A 12,464-nucleotide genomic window follows, 5' to 3' on the forward strand; every position below is an offset into this window, starting at 1 on the left:
TACCATCTTATGTTAAGCTATTTACTCTACTTTTTCCATGGAGGGCAGTATGTTTTTGCTCCTTTTCTATTTTCTGTAGCATTGATTTTCTCGGTTCCTATTTCCTTGCTACTGGGATGAAATTATATTTTTATTTGCTACCCTTAAATTGTTAACTGTTGAACTTTTTATATTCTAAAGTTAATCAACACCCATTACCCTTCTCACAAACAACAAAAGGACCCTAGCAGTTTTAATCAACATCAGTTCCTACTTGTCTTAAGTGCCACTTTTCTGTTATATTAGTTCCATCTTATTTAACAGACCAAAGTTTAGACATGCTTGTTTGATTTTTGTTTTTACAGTAATGCTCATTTAAATTTAACTGCATTTAAATCCAACCACTCTTTGCACCTTTCTCTTTCTATCTTCCTGAATTATACTTTTCAGTAATTCTTTAAACTTCTTTTAGGGATAAACACCCTCAGACATTGTCTGATCATGTCTTTGTTTCACTGTCATTGTTGAAAGATTATTTAATTGAATAGAGAATTTTGTGCAGGCAATTATTTTCTCCTAGCACTTTGTCTCAAAGGAGTGAAGAGGGATGAGAAGGTGTTCGAATCTTTGGTTTGAACCATCTGAAGATGAGAACACCTAAAGAAAACCAAACCACAGTGGGTGCCCAGATGTGAAGCACAGATCCAAGAGACACGGATGCACACTGGCACTGCCACTCATGTAATAGCATCAGTGACGCTGCACGTAGGTGTAGGTTCGCGTGCCACCCTCTCGCTGTCCTGTGAGCCTCTGACAAACTGTGTCCCCCATCTCATTGTCATCTCAGCTTCTCTTTTCTAGCTCCCAGTTCCCAAATGCAAGATGTGAACCAAGCCACATATTGTCCAGTTGGAGACCATACATACATATCAGTTTTGCTTTGCTTACCCCACTCTCCACATCATCCATCTTTCACTCTATCTGCATACAAACATGTGCCACCACCCCCACCATGGAAAACTCCCTTGACCCTACAACTGCTCTACCTACCATACCATTTCTCTGCCTTCTTTCAAGATAGACTGTTGTGTTGTCTAAAATCACCATATCCACTTTTTTTTTAACCTCCTACTTCCTCTTCAACTGACTCCAATCTGCTTCTACCTCTGCTACTCATGTGAACAACCTCCAAGTTCCAAACAAAATCATTCCATGAACATATCCCATGCCATTAAATTTCTTCTAAAAATGTTTCATGGTTATGAACATTTTTTATTCACCTGAGTATTTTCTTAGGATAAATTCCTAATAGTAGAAATACAGAATCAAATAACTCAAACACTTAGTATATACTGTCAAATTATTCCACATAAGGATTGAATATATTAAAAAAAAATTATATATTTACATATATATATGCATACACACACACACATATATTTATATAAAGCATTCACTTTTTAGGCCATATCCTGATAAAAATATACATATATATAAATATATATTTATGTGTGTATATGTATGTATATATGGAGAATGAAAGGGTTCACTTTTTAAGCCATATTCTTCTGACACTATTGGCAATAGTTCCCTGCCATTAATTACTAGTTGACAATTGCTACGAAATGCCCAGTGAATATGACTCATCTTCTAGATACTTAGAGCTGCTACCAGATGAAAACTGGAGTCTTCCAACAAGCATTTATTTTGCATTTACCATGTATAGAGCACCCTGCAAGAAGATTCGGCTCTTATAGAGAATGTTCACAGTCATTCACTCAGTCCTTTAACAAATAATGTATTGATTGCCTGCCGTATACATATCACTGAATCCCTAATGTCAGCCACCATTTCAGTTGTTTAAAAATGTTCTCTGTTTACATTTTACACTACCTACCCCACCTCCAGGCACAATGTACTGCTACAAAATGTTGCCAGTAAATTATTTTTCATTATTCTCTGAAGTTACAAAGATTTCAAGCCTGAAATTTCCAGCTCACCGTCCATGATGAAAACATGGCCTTAGGTTTTTCTGCTGTGTTCATAGCCACATCGTGCATTATGCTTTGCCTACGTATCTCCTTCAGCAGCAGGTAGTAGAGAAGCAAGTACATAACACTTTGGTTTCTGGCCTTCTGCTTTACTATCTTCAGTCCAATTATCTTTAGAAAGGGAGGCTTTGAGGGAAGAAGGAACAGTGCCTTGTGCTTGGTTGCCTGGTTTATGTTCTTCAAAAGGTTGTGCCCCACAGGGGCTTGGCAGAGCTAGTGCTTCCTTTGTGCATGAGTGTGTACAAAGATAAAGGAGTTAGAGGAGTTTTGAGGTTATGTCCTTAGAAATCACCTGGATCCTGGGGTGCTGTTCTTGGGCTGTGGTCAAATAAGAGTTTCATGAAGCATGATGAACAGAAAAGAAGAAAAATATCTGCCAGTGGTTGTACTTAAGTACAAAAGAGTGAAAGAAGACCACTGTGGCTGGAGCAGGGTAAGAAGGAATAAATTGGTGTGAGATGGGGCTCGAGCTCGATCAGGCAAGGCCGAGTCACACAGGGTCTTCAGGACACTTTGAAGGGACTCAGGCCCCAGGTATGATCTGTCATTATTCTATCCAACCAACTGAGTCTTGAGTATTTGTGCTGAAGGAGATGATCCAGTTTTTGTCTGTGACCCTTTGCCTCATGGGAAAACCTTTCTCTCCAGCTATTGTTATCCTGGTGAGTTTGGGGGTTTGGGGAGACCTAATCAACAGCACCATTTCTCTGGCTCTTTTCTGAATCAGTTGAGAAGGAAGACAACACAGTCAGCATATGAACAAATAACTGTCCCTTTCTTCCTGATAAATGCTGGGTTGGAGGACATGGCTTACTCTTAACAGCTAAAATGGGCTTGCTGATGCCCATTTGCCCATTCCTGACTATGGGATGGCATTCTTGAGGGGAAGTTTGAGTTTGTAGAGCATTTACACCTGCCTAGTTCACTGCCTCTAACTGTCTAGGTGGAGAGAGAAAAGCAGAAGGGACTAAGTCCCCCAAGTTACTTCTCCTCCCCCGGGTCTACTCTGATAGATGATCTTCATTCAATTCAGAAACGTGGCCAAAGGCTTCCACACAGCAGCTAAATTACTAGGCCCCCACCCACCCCTGTAGGGAGGAGCAGGGACAGGAAAGATCCAGCGGTGTTTAAGGAAAATAACTTCTCATGCTTAGAACCCCCAGGTGTGGGATCAAGCCTTCCTCCCTAATGGTGACTTGGAATGCCACCTGGTCCTTTGACTGAAGATGGATTCTGATAAATGATGACAGATCACAACTTCTAGGAGTTCTTATAATATTGAAAACACAGCTACAATACCCAAAGCACATAACTCTCTTACGGAACTACTTCATTTTTCTTTATCATTCACATAAGAAGAAAAAAAAGCAAAATTCCCTAGTTGTTTCTTTTTCAAGTCCTGCTTGATGGAACAGATGCCTGCAATATGCCTAACTCACAAGTGAATTTTAGGTTCACAGAATGTTAGTGCTGGAAAATACCTTGTAGGTCATCAAATCTAATCCCACTCCTTACTTTATTGAGAAATATAAGACCCAGAGAGGTTAAGTAACTTGCCCAAGATCACACAGGCATTTGTGTCCCTCTCCTAATTATTTGGATTCCATGACAAGGAATATTTCCAACTATACCGTAGTGATACATTAGAGAAACTCACTATAGAAAATCTGTGATGCCTTTATAGAAACAAACATCAAAGTTTTTATAACGTGAAAGTCATCCATTTTTTTAATAGAAATTTATATTTTGTTTATTAGTTTTTCATATAGCGGAATAACTGCTGAACTTGTTTTGCATTCAGTCAGTGGTTAGACCGTGCTGGTTATAATAAATGTTTCCTTTTTAATGTTCTCTTTTCCTAAATTAACCAAGTTGCAAGTAGAAAGAGATAAGTCATATATACTTTAATTATAATAGCCCCAGGGTACTGATAGAATTCTTATCAATGAATTGAACTGTACATTCTGTGCTCACTTAGAAATAACATTGGTAAAAACTTCTTGTGAACCATGAATCTGAGATCTGAGGTGGTGAGACTATCGGGAGACAAGGACAGCGAGTTTTAGTTCCGGGTTTCTTTGAGTCATGCTGTGCCTGGTCCTCTCTGTGCTCATTTCTTTTCTACCACAAACAAGAATGACTATTAGCCTGGGTTATTGTGAGAGACAGGGAGTATGGAGTGGAGCCTCAGGAGTCCAGAATTCTACATCAGTCCTGCCATCAATGAGCTGTCTCTCTGGGCAAGTCACACAGACTCTCTGAGCTTCAGTGTACTCCTCTGTAAAATGGACTGGTTGTGCAAGCTGATCTCCATGGTCTTTCTACAAAAGTCAAAAATTCTTTGACTCTAAGTCCTTGTAATTCCATGTTCCTTTCCCCACCTTCGTCCTCCACCCTTCATTTCTCCAAAGAGAGAATTAACCTCTAGCTCCAAGAAGATTCAATTTTTACAAAGAACAAAGAACTTTATCCATTGAATAATATGTGCCTTATTTCACTTGTCAAAAAGAGCAGGGGGGAAAAAAAAAGCAGGGAATCTGGGATCATTTCCACTCTCATTGTGATATAATTTCATAGCTACAGCAATGGATTTGTGGACTTTCTGCAAAAAAAAAAAAAAGAGGCTGCTAGAATTTTGATAGGGATTGCATTGAATCTATAGATCGCTTTCGGTAGTATTGACATCTTAATAATGCTAAGTCTACAGGCTATCTTGCCATTTATTTATGTCTTCATTAATTTCTTAACATGGAAATTTTTTTCAGAAAGGATATCATGAGATGAAAACATATTTTGGAAGATAATCTTGATATTGGTGAGAATTTGTGCAAGAGTGGCAAGGATGTGCCCAGGGCAAGGGACGACACCCTGGGGCTAGGGAATGACCTACTCTAAATCAAACCATCTTTCTTCGTGTGTGTGTTATGGCTTTCTTTCATTATCATGTGGATTCTTTCCTCTGAAATCCAATAATTTCAAGTATAGGAGAGAGACAGATAGAAATGGAGAGAGAGAATGGACAGAGAAGAGAAAGGCACAGAGAAAGAGAGAGAGAGAGATACAGAAACGAAGCAAGACGCAAGAGGAGGGAGCTATCTTTCAAGGGCTTTCTGGCTTTTTGTGTGACAACATCTGGCATACAGCTGGGCTGCCTGGATGCAGGTGGCTTAAGAAAACATGCATCCAAGTATAATTCTGGCATTAATAGGCTTGGATTTTCAGCTGACAGATGGGCTATTTTAAATAGAACTGTGGAGATTGGTGTGGAGATGGTGGGAACACACCTCCTCTGCATTATCCCACCTCCAGTAAGATGTGCCTGAACACCTGAGAACAGCTCATTCCACCCTGTCTCCGGATCACCTGCCAACCACATTTCCCTCTTCCAGATGCAAGAGGAGATTTCTGGTCCGCAGCATGCCCACTGAGTCTGCTTCCCACTGCTTCTTCTATCATTTCCTTCAGTCCGTTTTCCATCCACATGCTATTTTGCTTCAAGAAAGAAGAGATTGCTTTTGTGAGAGAGGTGTTTAGCTTAGCTTATTCTGAAAACAGAAAGTCTTTAAGTTCAGTTTATGTTTTTAATGTCAGTTTTCTTTTCTTTTCAGCAATGGTCCAAATGTTGGATGCCTAATGATGAATGGGCACCAAGAACTACAAAAGTCAGTTTCCATTGAAGAGTTGTTGTTACTACCCTAACAGCTGATGGCCTGGTAGTCCAGTTTAACGAAGGCAGCTAGTACCTGCTCTTGCCCAAACATGCTGGGAAGAAATGGGGCACTATGGAGTAGCACTTTGAAAGGCTGCCTCCTGGTGGAGTGCTACCTGTGCCAAGCCTATATTAAGGCTGACGAGGTTCATTGGGTTTTGTGCATAACTGAATAAAAATGCTGATCTGACCATCCCCCAAAGGATAATGTCCTATGTTGTTCCCGAAAGAGAACTTTGTCTCAGTCCACCTTCCAGTTCTGAAAAAACACATTGTCCTACTGAGATGGATGGAAATGATTGGCCTCCAAGATAGCCTATAGGATCCTCTTTTTTCACATTGTGGGAGTATTTGCTCTATTGAAATATCTATTCCTTGCTTCAAAGAACTTTTAGTGAAATATTTCATATGTCGAAAGTATGTATTTGTATATATATTAAATAATATGAACAATCGCATGTACTCAGCATATTGGAGGGGCCCTATGTATCACACCTCATTCACATCCCTCTTCTAACCTCCCTGGGTATTTTGATGATTGTCAGTGTCTTACATTTTTTTTAAATTTTTAAATTTTTTGTTTTGTTAAACAGTTTTATTCACACACCATACAATCCATCTTAAGTGTACAATCAATGGCTCTTGTTATAAGCACATAGTTATGCATTCACCACCACAATCTGTATGAGAACATTCCCATTTCTTCCAAAAAGAAATATGTCTTACTTGTCTTAATAGTTGAAACTACATATATATGGATCCCTAAATAATATATTACATTTTGTTTGCTGAAGACTTTTATACAAGTGGTCTCAAACTGGATCTGTTCTTTTGCAACTTGCACTTTTTGAAGGGCATCATGTGAGAGTAATTCATGTTGATGCATTAAATGCTCATTCATTTCCCCAGCTAAATGATAACTCAATTCCATGGATATACTATAATTCATTTATCCATTCTCTTATCGAGGAGCATTTGGGATGTTATTTGCTATTATATATAGCAAAGTTGGGGTGTTTTTTACTATTACAAATGCTGATGCAGTGAATGGGTTTTGCACATGTCTCCTGGTGCACTGGAGAAAGTACAAGACTTTCTTCAGGTTTTATATCTTGGAGTTGGATTTCTAGATCAACAAGTATGAATATTTTCCATATTATTCAACATTTCCAAGTGACTTGCAAAGATGTGCTTGTTTACATGTCTAACAGCAGTATATGAGTTCCCTTTGATCTTATCCTAGGTAATATTTTTCCTTGCCCGACTTCTACAATTTTGCCAATATTGTCAAGATAAAATGATAGCTCTTTGTGGTTTTAACGGGCATTTCCTTGAACTGATGAGATTAAATATTTTGCATATTTTTGGCCATTTATGCTTTCTCTTCTATGTTTAATTCCCTCTGTGTTCCCAATGCATCTTGATCCATTCAGGGCAGCTCCGTATGGCTGAGCTAGGGTAGAAAATGGAGCAAAGGCACATATTGACAGACGTGTGCTGCTTCTCTTTACGAAGGCACGGAGGAAGCAGGAAGTGGCCGCTATGGACCCCATTATATCACAGATGTGGGAGTCAGTGATGATGATGATGGATTCGAAGATGACTTAGATTTGGATATTTCCTTTGAGGAGGTAACACAAATCTTTGCTCTTTAAGCAAAACAAAAAGTTTGTTTTTCTTTTGTTGCCAAACAAGACAATTTAGTCAATGGACCATGAACGTTTTACTTAAAACTCAAATTGGCCCATTTGCTTTTAACGTTTATTTATTTCTCTGAATATTAGGCTCCAGGTGATCATAAATTAGCAGTAACTAAGTGCCAACCATGCTGATGTTCTATAGACAGACACTGCCTGCTGGCTTCACAATCTGCCACAAACAAATTAAGATTTCCCATCAAGTAAAATTGTTTAAAATCAGACATTACAAGGAAATGAATAATTCCTTGACAAAGTAATGCATCTTTATAATATTTTACCAGCAATAAATACAATATCAGCTTTACTACTGATTTTCTTAGTAATATGGGGCAAAGTACTTAAGACCTCCTGCACCTCAAGCTCTTCATCCATAAATTGGGGTCAGTAAATCTGCAAAATCCCAAGGTTTTGTCAATACCAAAATACCACATTTTCAAGTATCGGGCATCAATCAAAAAATAGGGCAGTCTCGTTACCATGCCCTGTGTTAATCCTGAACACATCTCCCTCTTTGACTTTAGGTTAAACCTCTTCCTGCTGTCAAAGGAGAGAATAAGAAGTTTTTGGTGGAAACGAAGGTGACCTCAATATCTACCCCAAAGACCGTTTCTAGGCTTGCCTCTCCAACCTCAGCGTCTCTCCCTACAACAATGGTGGCTCCCCATGCCACTCCAGTAGAGGGGAAGGGGAAGAATGGCGTGGTTGTGGTGCCACGGCTCTTTGACATGTCTTGTGATGAAACCATCTGCTCTGCTGACAGCTTTTGTGTCAATGACTACACCTGGCGGGGTTCGCGGTGCCATTGCATCCTGGGCAAAGGTGGAGAGAGCTGCTCTGAAGGTAGATCCCCTGGGAAGGAAGAACGTGCTGGTGGGTTGGCCCCAACTGGAGCCAGAAGGCAACTTTACAGACCAAACATAGTTCCTTGTAGTCCCTGTTCTAAGACAAGTCCCTTCTTTCAAGTATTGGTCATTAAATGAGCTATGCATAGCCAATTGTGAGGTGACTTGCATTGCTTCTAATTAGGTAGCAGCTCCATTTCTATGTGTGCCAAATTTGTAGGACTTCTGGAGCAATTGTTAAATCATCCTGACAGCACCTTGGGTGGTAGGCTTTACTATTAGCATATCACTACAGAAAAAAACAGCTGAAACCTGTGCCTGAGGGTTAAAATTATAATGATTAGACCAATTTATATTATACAGATTTACAGCTGGAAAGAGGGTGTCAGTGATCTTGAAGCCATTGATTTCTTTTTAGGGAAGAAGCACCCTCCAAAAGTCCAGTTTCTTCCTAAGAATTTTGGAAGCTCAAAGTCTCCAAGAATGAGAACATTCAGTGTAAAAAGTACAAGAAAGAAGATAGCAAACTAGGTTTAACAGATTTCCAGGGGTTTTCACCTGATGATATTCCAGACACTGTGTAAATTGATTTTTGCTTTTGAAGAAGTGATGAAACAGCATTCTTATGTGTGTTTGTGTGTGTATGTGTGTGTTTTTTTTTTCCTTTTCAGATATTGTTATACAGTATCCTCAGTTCTTTGGCCATTCCTATGCAACCTTTGAACCTCTGAAGAACTCCTATCAGGCATTTCAAATTACTCTTGAATTAAGGGTAAGAAGGGTTACCTTAATTAAGCATGATGCTATATCAACAGGGAGGGAGAGAGGAAGCAGGGAGGGCAGTCAAAGGTAAATATGTCACAGAGCCTGGCCCTAAATCAGTTCACAAGAGAGCAGGAACGGGCACATTCACACATTCTCAGGAACCAGTGAGGGGAGGGTGGGTTTTCCATATTACTGAACTGTGAAAACAGCTTGCCTGAAGGTTCTCTGTAAGAAAGTTGTTGTCCCAACAAGGTGGTTCATAATAGTGATTCTCTCAGGCCAGGGGTGCAGAAGAGATCATGGATTTTCCCTTCTGCAGTCCCTTTCAAAGGGAGCCCAACTGGCTGTCTTCCTTGCTATGGCTGCAATTGAACAAATAGGAAAACTGTTCCATATACATCCTGGCACATGGTGGGTATTCAGTCAATGATGTGTGACCTGAATCTCAGCGGATCACAGATCAGTGATCTCGGGTTAAGTGATCCTGTAGGGTATCTCAGAAGACTTGAAAAGGTTTGGAGAGCTAGAAACAAGTCCCCCTTGAGGTATGGCCACAGTGCTGTGTCTAAGAGATGACCAGTCTAGGACAGCAGGTGTGGGTCTCTGATAGAAGGCAAGACACATGCCTCCCCAGAGGGAGGGAAGAAAAAAAATAAAAGGAAAAAATAAAAGGAGAAGGGAGTGCGATAAGTTTACCCTCCCTTGACTATGGTCTTTTGAGCATATCCTTTGCCTGAAGCTCTACAGCTGGATCCTCAAAACCAAGTAAAAAGCAGGTCGTATATGGGCCCACCTTTCTCTCCCCTTATTGCCATCCTTCACACTGTTTATATTGCTGCCATTTGTTTATTGAAAATGAACAGGTCCAGGTACCTGGGAATTAAATGGAGTCCTTGTGGCTGACCCTTTTGTAAATGTGGCCACAGAGGAGAATGCTCTAGTTCCACATGTATGAGTGTTTCCAGATGGCACTTTCTGGAAGAGGATATCCTCATTGTTGGTGTGTTCTAACAGGCAGAGGCAGAGGATGGCTTGCTGCTCTATTGCGGAGAGAACGAACACGGGCAGGGTGACTTCATGTCCCTGGCAATCATCCAACGCTCACTCCAGTTCAGGTAACTCCTGCCTAAAGCCCGCGGAGTTTTTGATCCTATCCTACATAGATTACATTTTTATAGTGTGCATAAAATATATGCAAGATGCATTCATGTAGATCAAGGAGCAGTGCATATAAAGTGAGTATGAATGAGTTTACTAGATACTGGAGTAGCAGGAGTGCAGGGTAACTTTGAGATTTGAATTTTGCAGCCTTGCAACTTTTCATTCATTCAATAGCAAAGGCTACTCAAGCACCCAAGTGTGCCAAGCTCTGCTCTGGATGCCGGGGATGCAGCACTGAGCCAAAGAGATAAAAAAAATCCCTTCTGTCCTGTGATGGGAAGAGGGATCTTCTCCTAGGCCCCTTGTAGCAAATATAGCAGATAGCCATGAGAAGGGCAGAGAGGAGGTTTTGCAGCCTTCTAAGGGCTCACAGAGGCTCGAACCCCCTCCTTGTCATTCCTTGGTGGTGGGGTGGAACATTTGGATTCTCTCTTTTGCACTAATCATTTCTCCCCCTTCCAATTTTGAAAGCTACCTTTCTGTGTGGTTTCCCAGGGTGCCGAGTTTTGTGGAAGTGTGAGTGTTTTAGTAACTCACATGATGGTGTTCAGGGTACCCATTTGAGAATGGCCAGTCAAGATCAGCCTCATCCTTCTCTCCACGGAGCACTGGTTAAGACCCTAACAGCACCATTCACCTGCTGCCTGCCCTTCTGCAAATTACTTAACCTCTCCACTCCTGTGTTTCCTCCTAGGGCTACTGTGAGGATTAAATGAATTAATACATAAGAATGTTTAAAGCAGTGTCTGGCACAAAGCAAGCTCTCAATAAGCACCAACCATATCTTTATTATTAATTTTTCAGCACAAAATGTATTTTTGGTTGAATGGGAGAAGACTGTTAACCATACCACTTGGGTTATAAAATGGGCCCCCATTCTTTGCTAAATGCTTTGATTCATGCAAGTTTTGTGTTAGCCACGATTTGCTGGTAGAAGCACTCCAGCTGTCCAGCTCCTATTGAGTGATTCTGATATGCTCTTCTTGGTGAGCCAGTACTGCACTGCCTCTTTACCCCGCCCCACTCCATTATAACAATGAGACACAGGGAGAATATGGGGACTGCGCTGCAGATAATGTGAGACCTAATAAATGCAATGCTGGACATCATTCCTTCCCCACTGGCAATCTCAGGAAGCAGAAGAAAGGGTGTTTGGAAGTTGATTTAAAAAAAAAAAAAGGGTTGAAATCCTGCATGACCGGCCTAGTGAGCAGAGGGCATCCCTGAGCTATCATGCTGTTGGGGAAAAAAAAGAGCATTGCGACCATGTGAGAATGCTCCTGCTCTGCCCAAAAAGGCCCCTGAGCTGGAGCCTCCCGTGGAAACTGCACACTGCATCTGGGCACAGCTGAGCACAGATGGCGGTGCTGGCCAGCTTACCAAAATGAGTTCAAAGACTTGGTTTTCAACATTTTATTAATATCTCTGGGGCAATTCCCCAGAGAAATCCCTGGAAGCCAAGAGACTCGTATCCTAATTTGCTGCACCTTGAATCCACTTGGAACATCTGGCATCTCTGAAAAGGAGAGAGAAGGCCTTACTTGCCCATTGTTTTCTAAGCTACAGAGAAAATCAGAGTATAGAAAATCAGAGTAAAATCCTACATTTATGGGCAGATTAAAAATAACTAGACTGAGGTCTCCTTCTCCTGCATATAGATTTAAACAGCTTTGGTATTAATAAATGTAATGGAGCAAATTGGTTCTGAAAGAAGCCATTATCCTGAAAGTGAGTTAGTTGACCAAAGATTCTTCCTCTCCTTTTCCTCCCCCACAGATTTAATTGTGGAACCGGGGTTGCCATCATCACAAGTGAGACCAAAATCAAACTGGGGGGCTGGCACATGGTTACGCTCTACAGAGATGGGCTGAATGGACTTCTGCAGCTGAACAATGGCACCCCAGTGACAGGCCAGTCCCAGGTGAGTGCCAGAGCCTGGCACCCTGTCCACACCACCTACCATCCACCAAAAGCATCCTGAGCGGGTCCAACTGCAGAAAGCCGGGGCACAGTGGGCAGGATTCAAGCTTGGGGCAGGCTTGGTAGAGGCCTGTTTTTCATGGCAAACCCAGGCAAGTAAGCTTTGATCTGCTCCTGTTAGGTTGTGCCACTTGAGGTGGGCTTTCAGGGCACACATCCATCCCTCATCGAATGAGGGCAAGAATTGAATTTTCAAGAATCATCACTGTAGGTGCACAGGTACATGCTGTAGGTCTTTTGCCTTAATACATGTTGTCTTGCCATAAAGACATCCAAG

At 41.1% G+C, this 12,464-nt stretch overlaps 1 protein-coding gene across 1 annotated transcript in view; it reads left to right on the forward strand.

Moving 5' to 3' along the window:
* Window positions 1-12,464, forward strand: part of EGFLAM (EGF like, fibronectin type III and laminin G domains) — a 207,303-nt gene that overhangs the window by 142,027 nt on the left and 52,812 nt on the right. The window contains exons 8-12 of the mRNA XM_037799260.1: window positions 7,255-7,370; window positions 7,961-8,279; window positions 8,953-9,053; window positions 10,061-10,161; window positions 11,984-12,128. Coding sequence (XP_037655188.1) covers window positions 7,255-7,370; window positions 7,961-8,279; window positions 8,953-9,053; window positions 10,061-10,161; window positions 11,984-12,128 — 782 coding nt within the window. The remainder of the gene's footprint in view (window positions 1-7,254; window positions 7,371-7,960; window positions 8,280-8,952; window positions 9,054-10,060; window positions 10,162-11,983; window positions 12,129-12,464) is intronic.

Source organism: Choloepus didactylus, chromosome 11 (genome assembly GCF_015220235.1).
Source record: "Choloepus didactylus isolate mChoDid1 chromosome 11, mChoDid1.pri, whole genome shotgun sequence".
Taxonomy (NCBI): domain Eukaryota; kingdom Metazoa; phylum Chordata; class Mammalia; order Pilosa; family Megalonychidae; genus Choloepus; species Choloepus didactylus.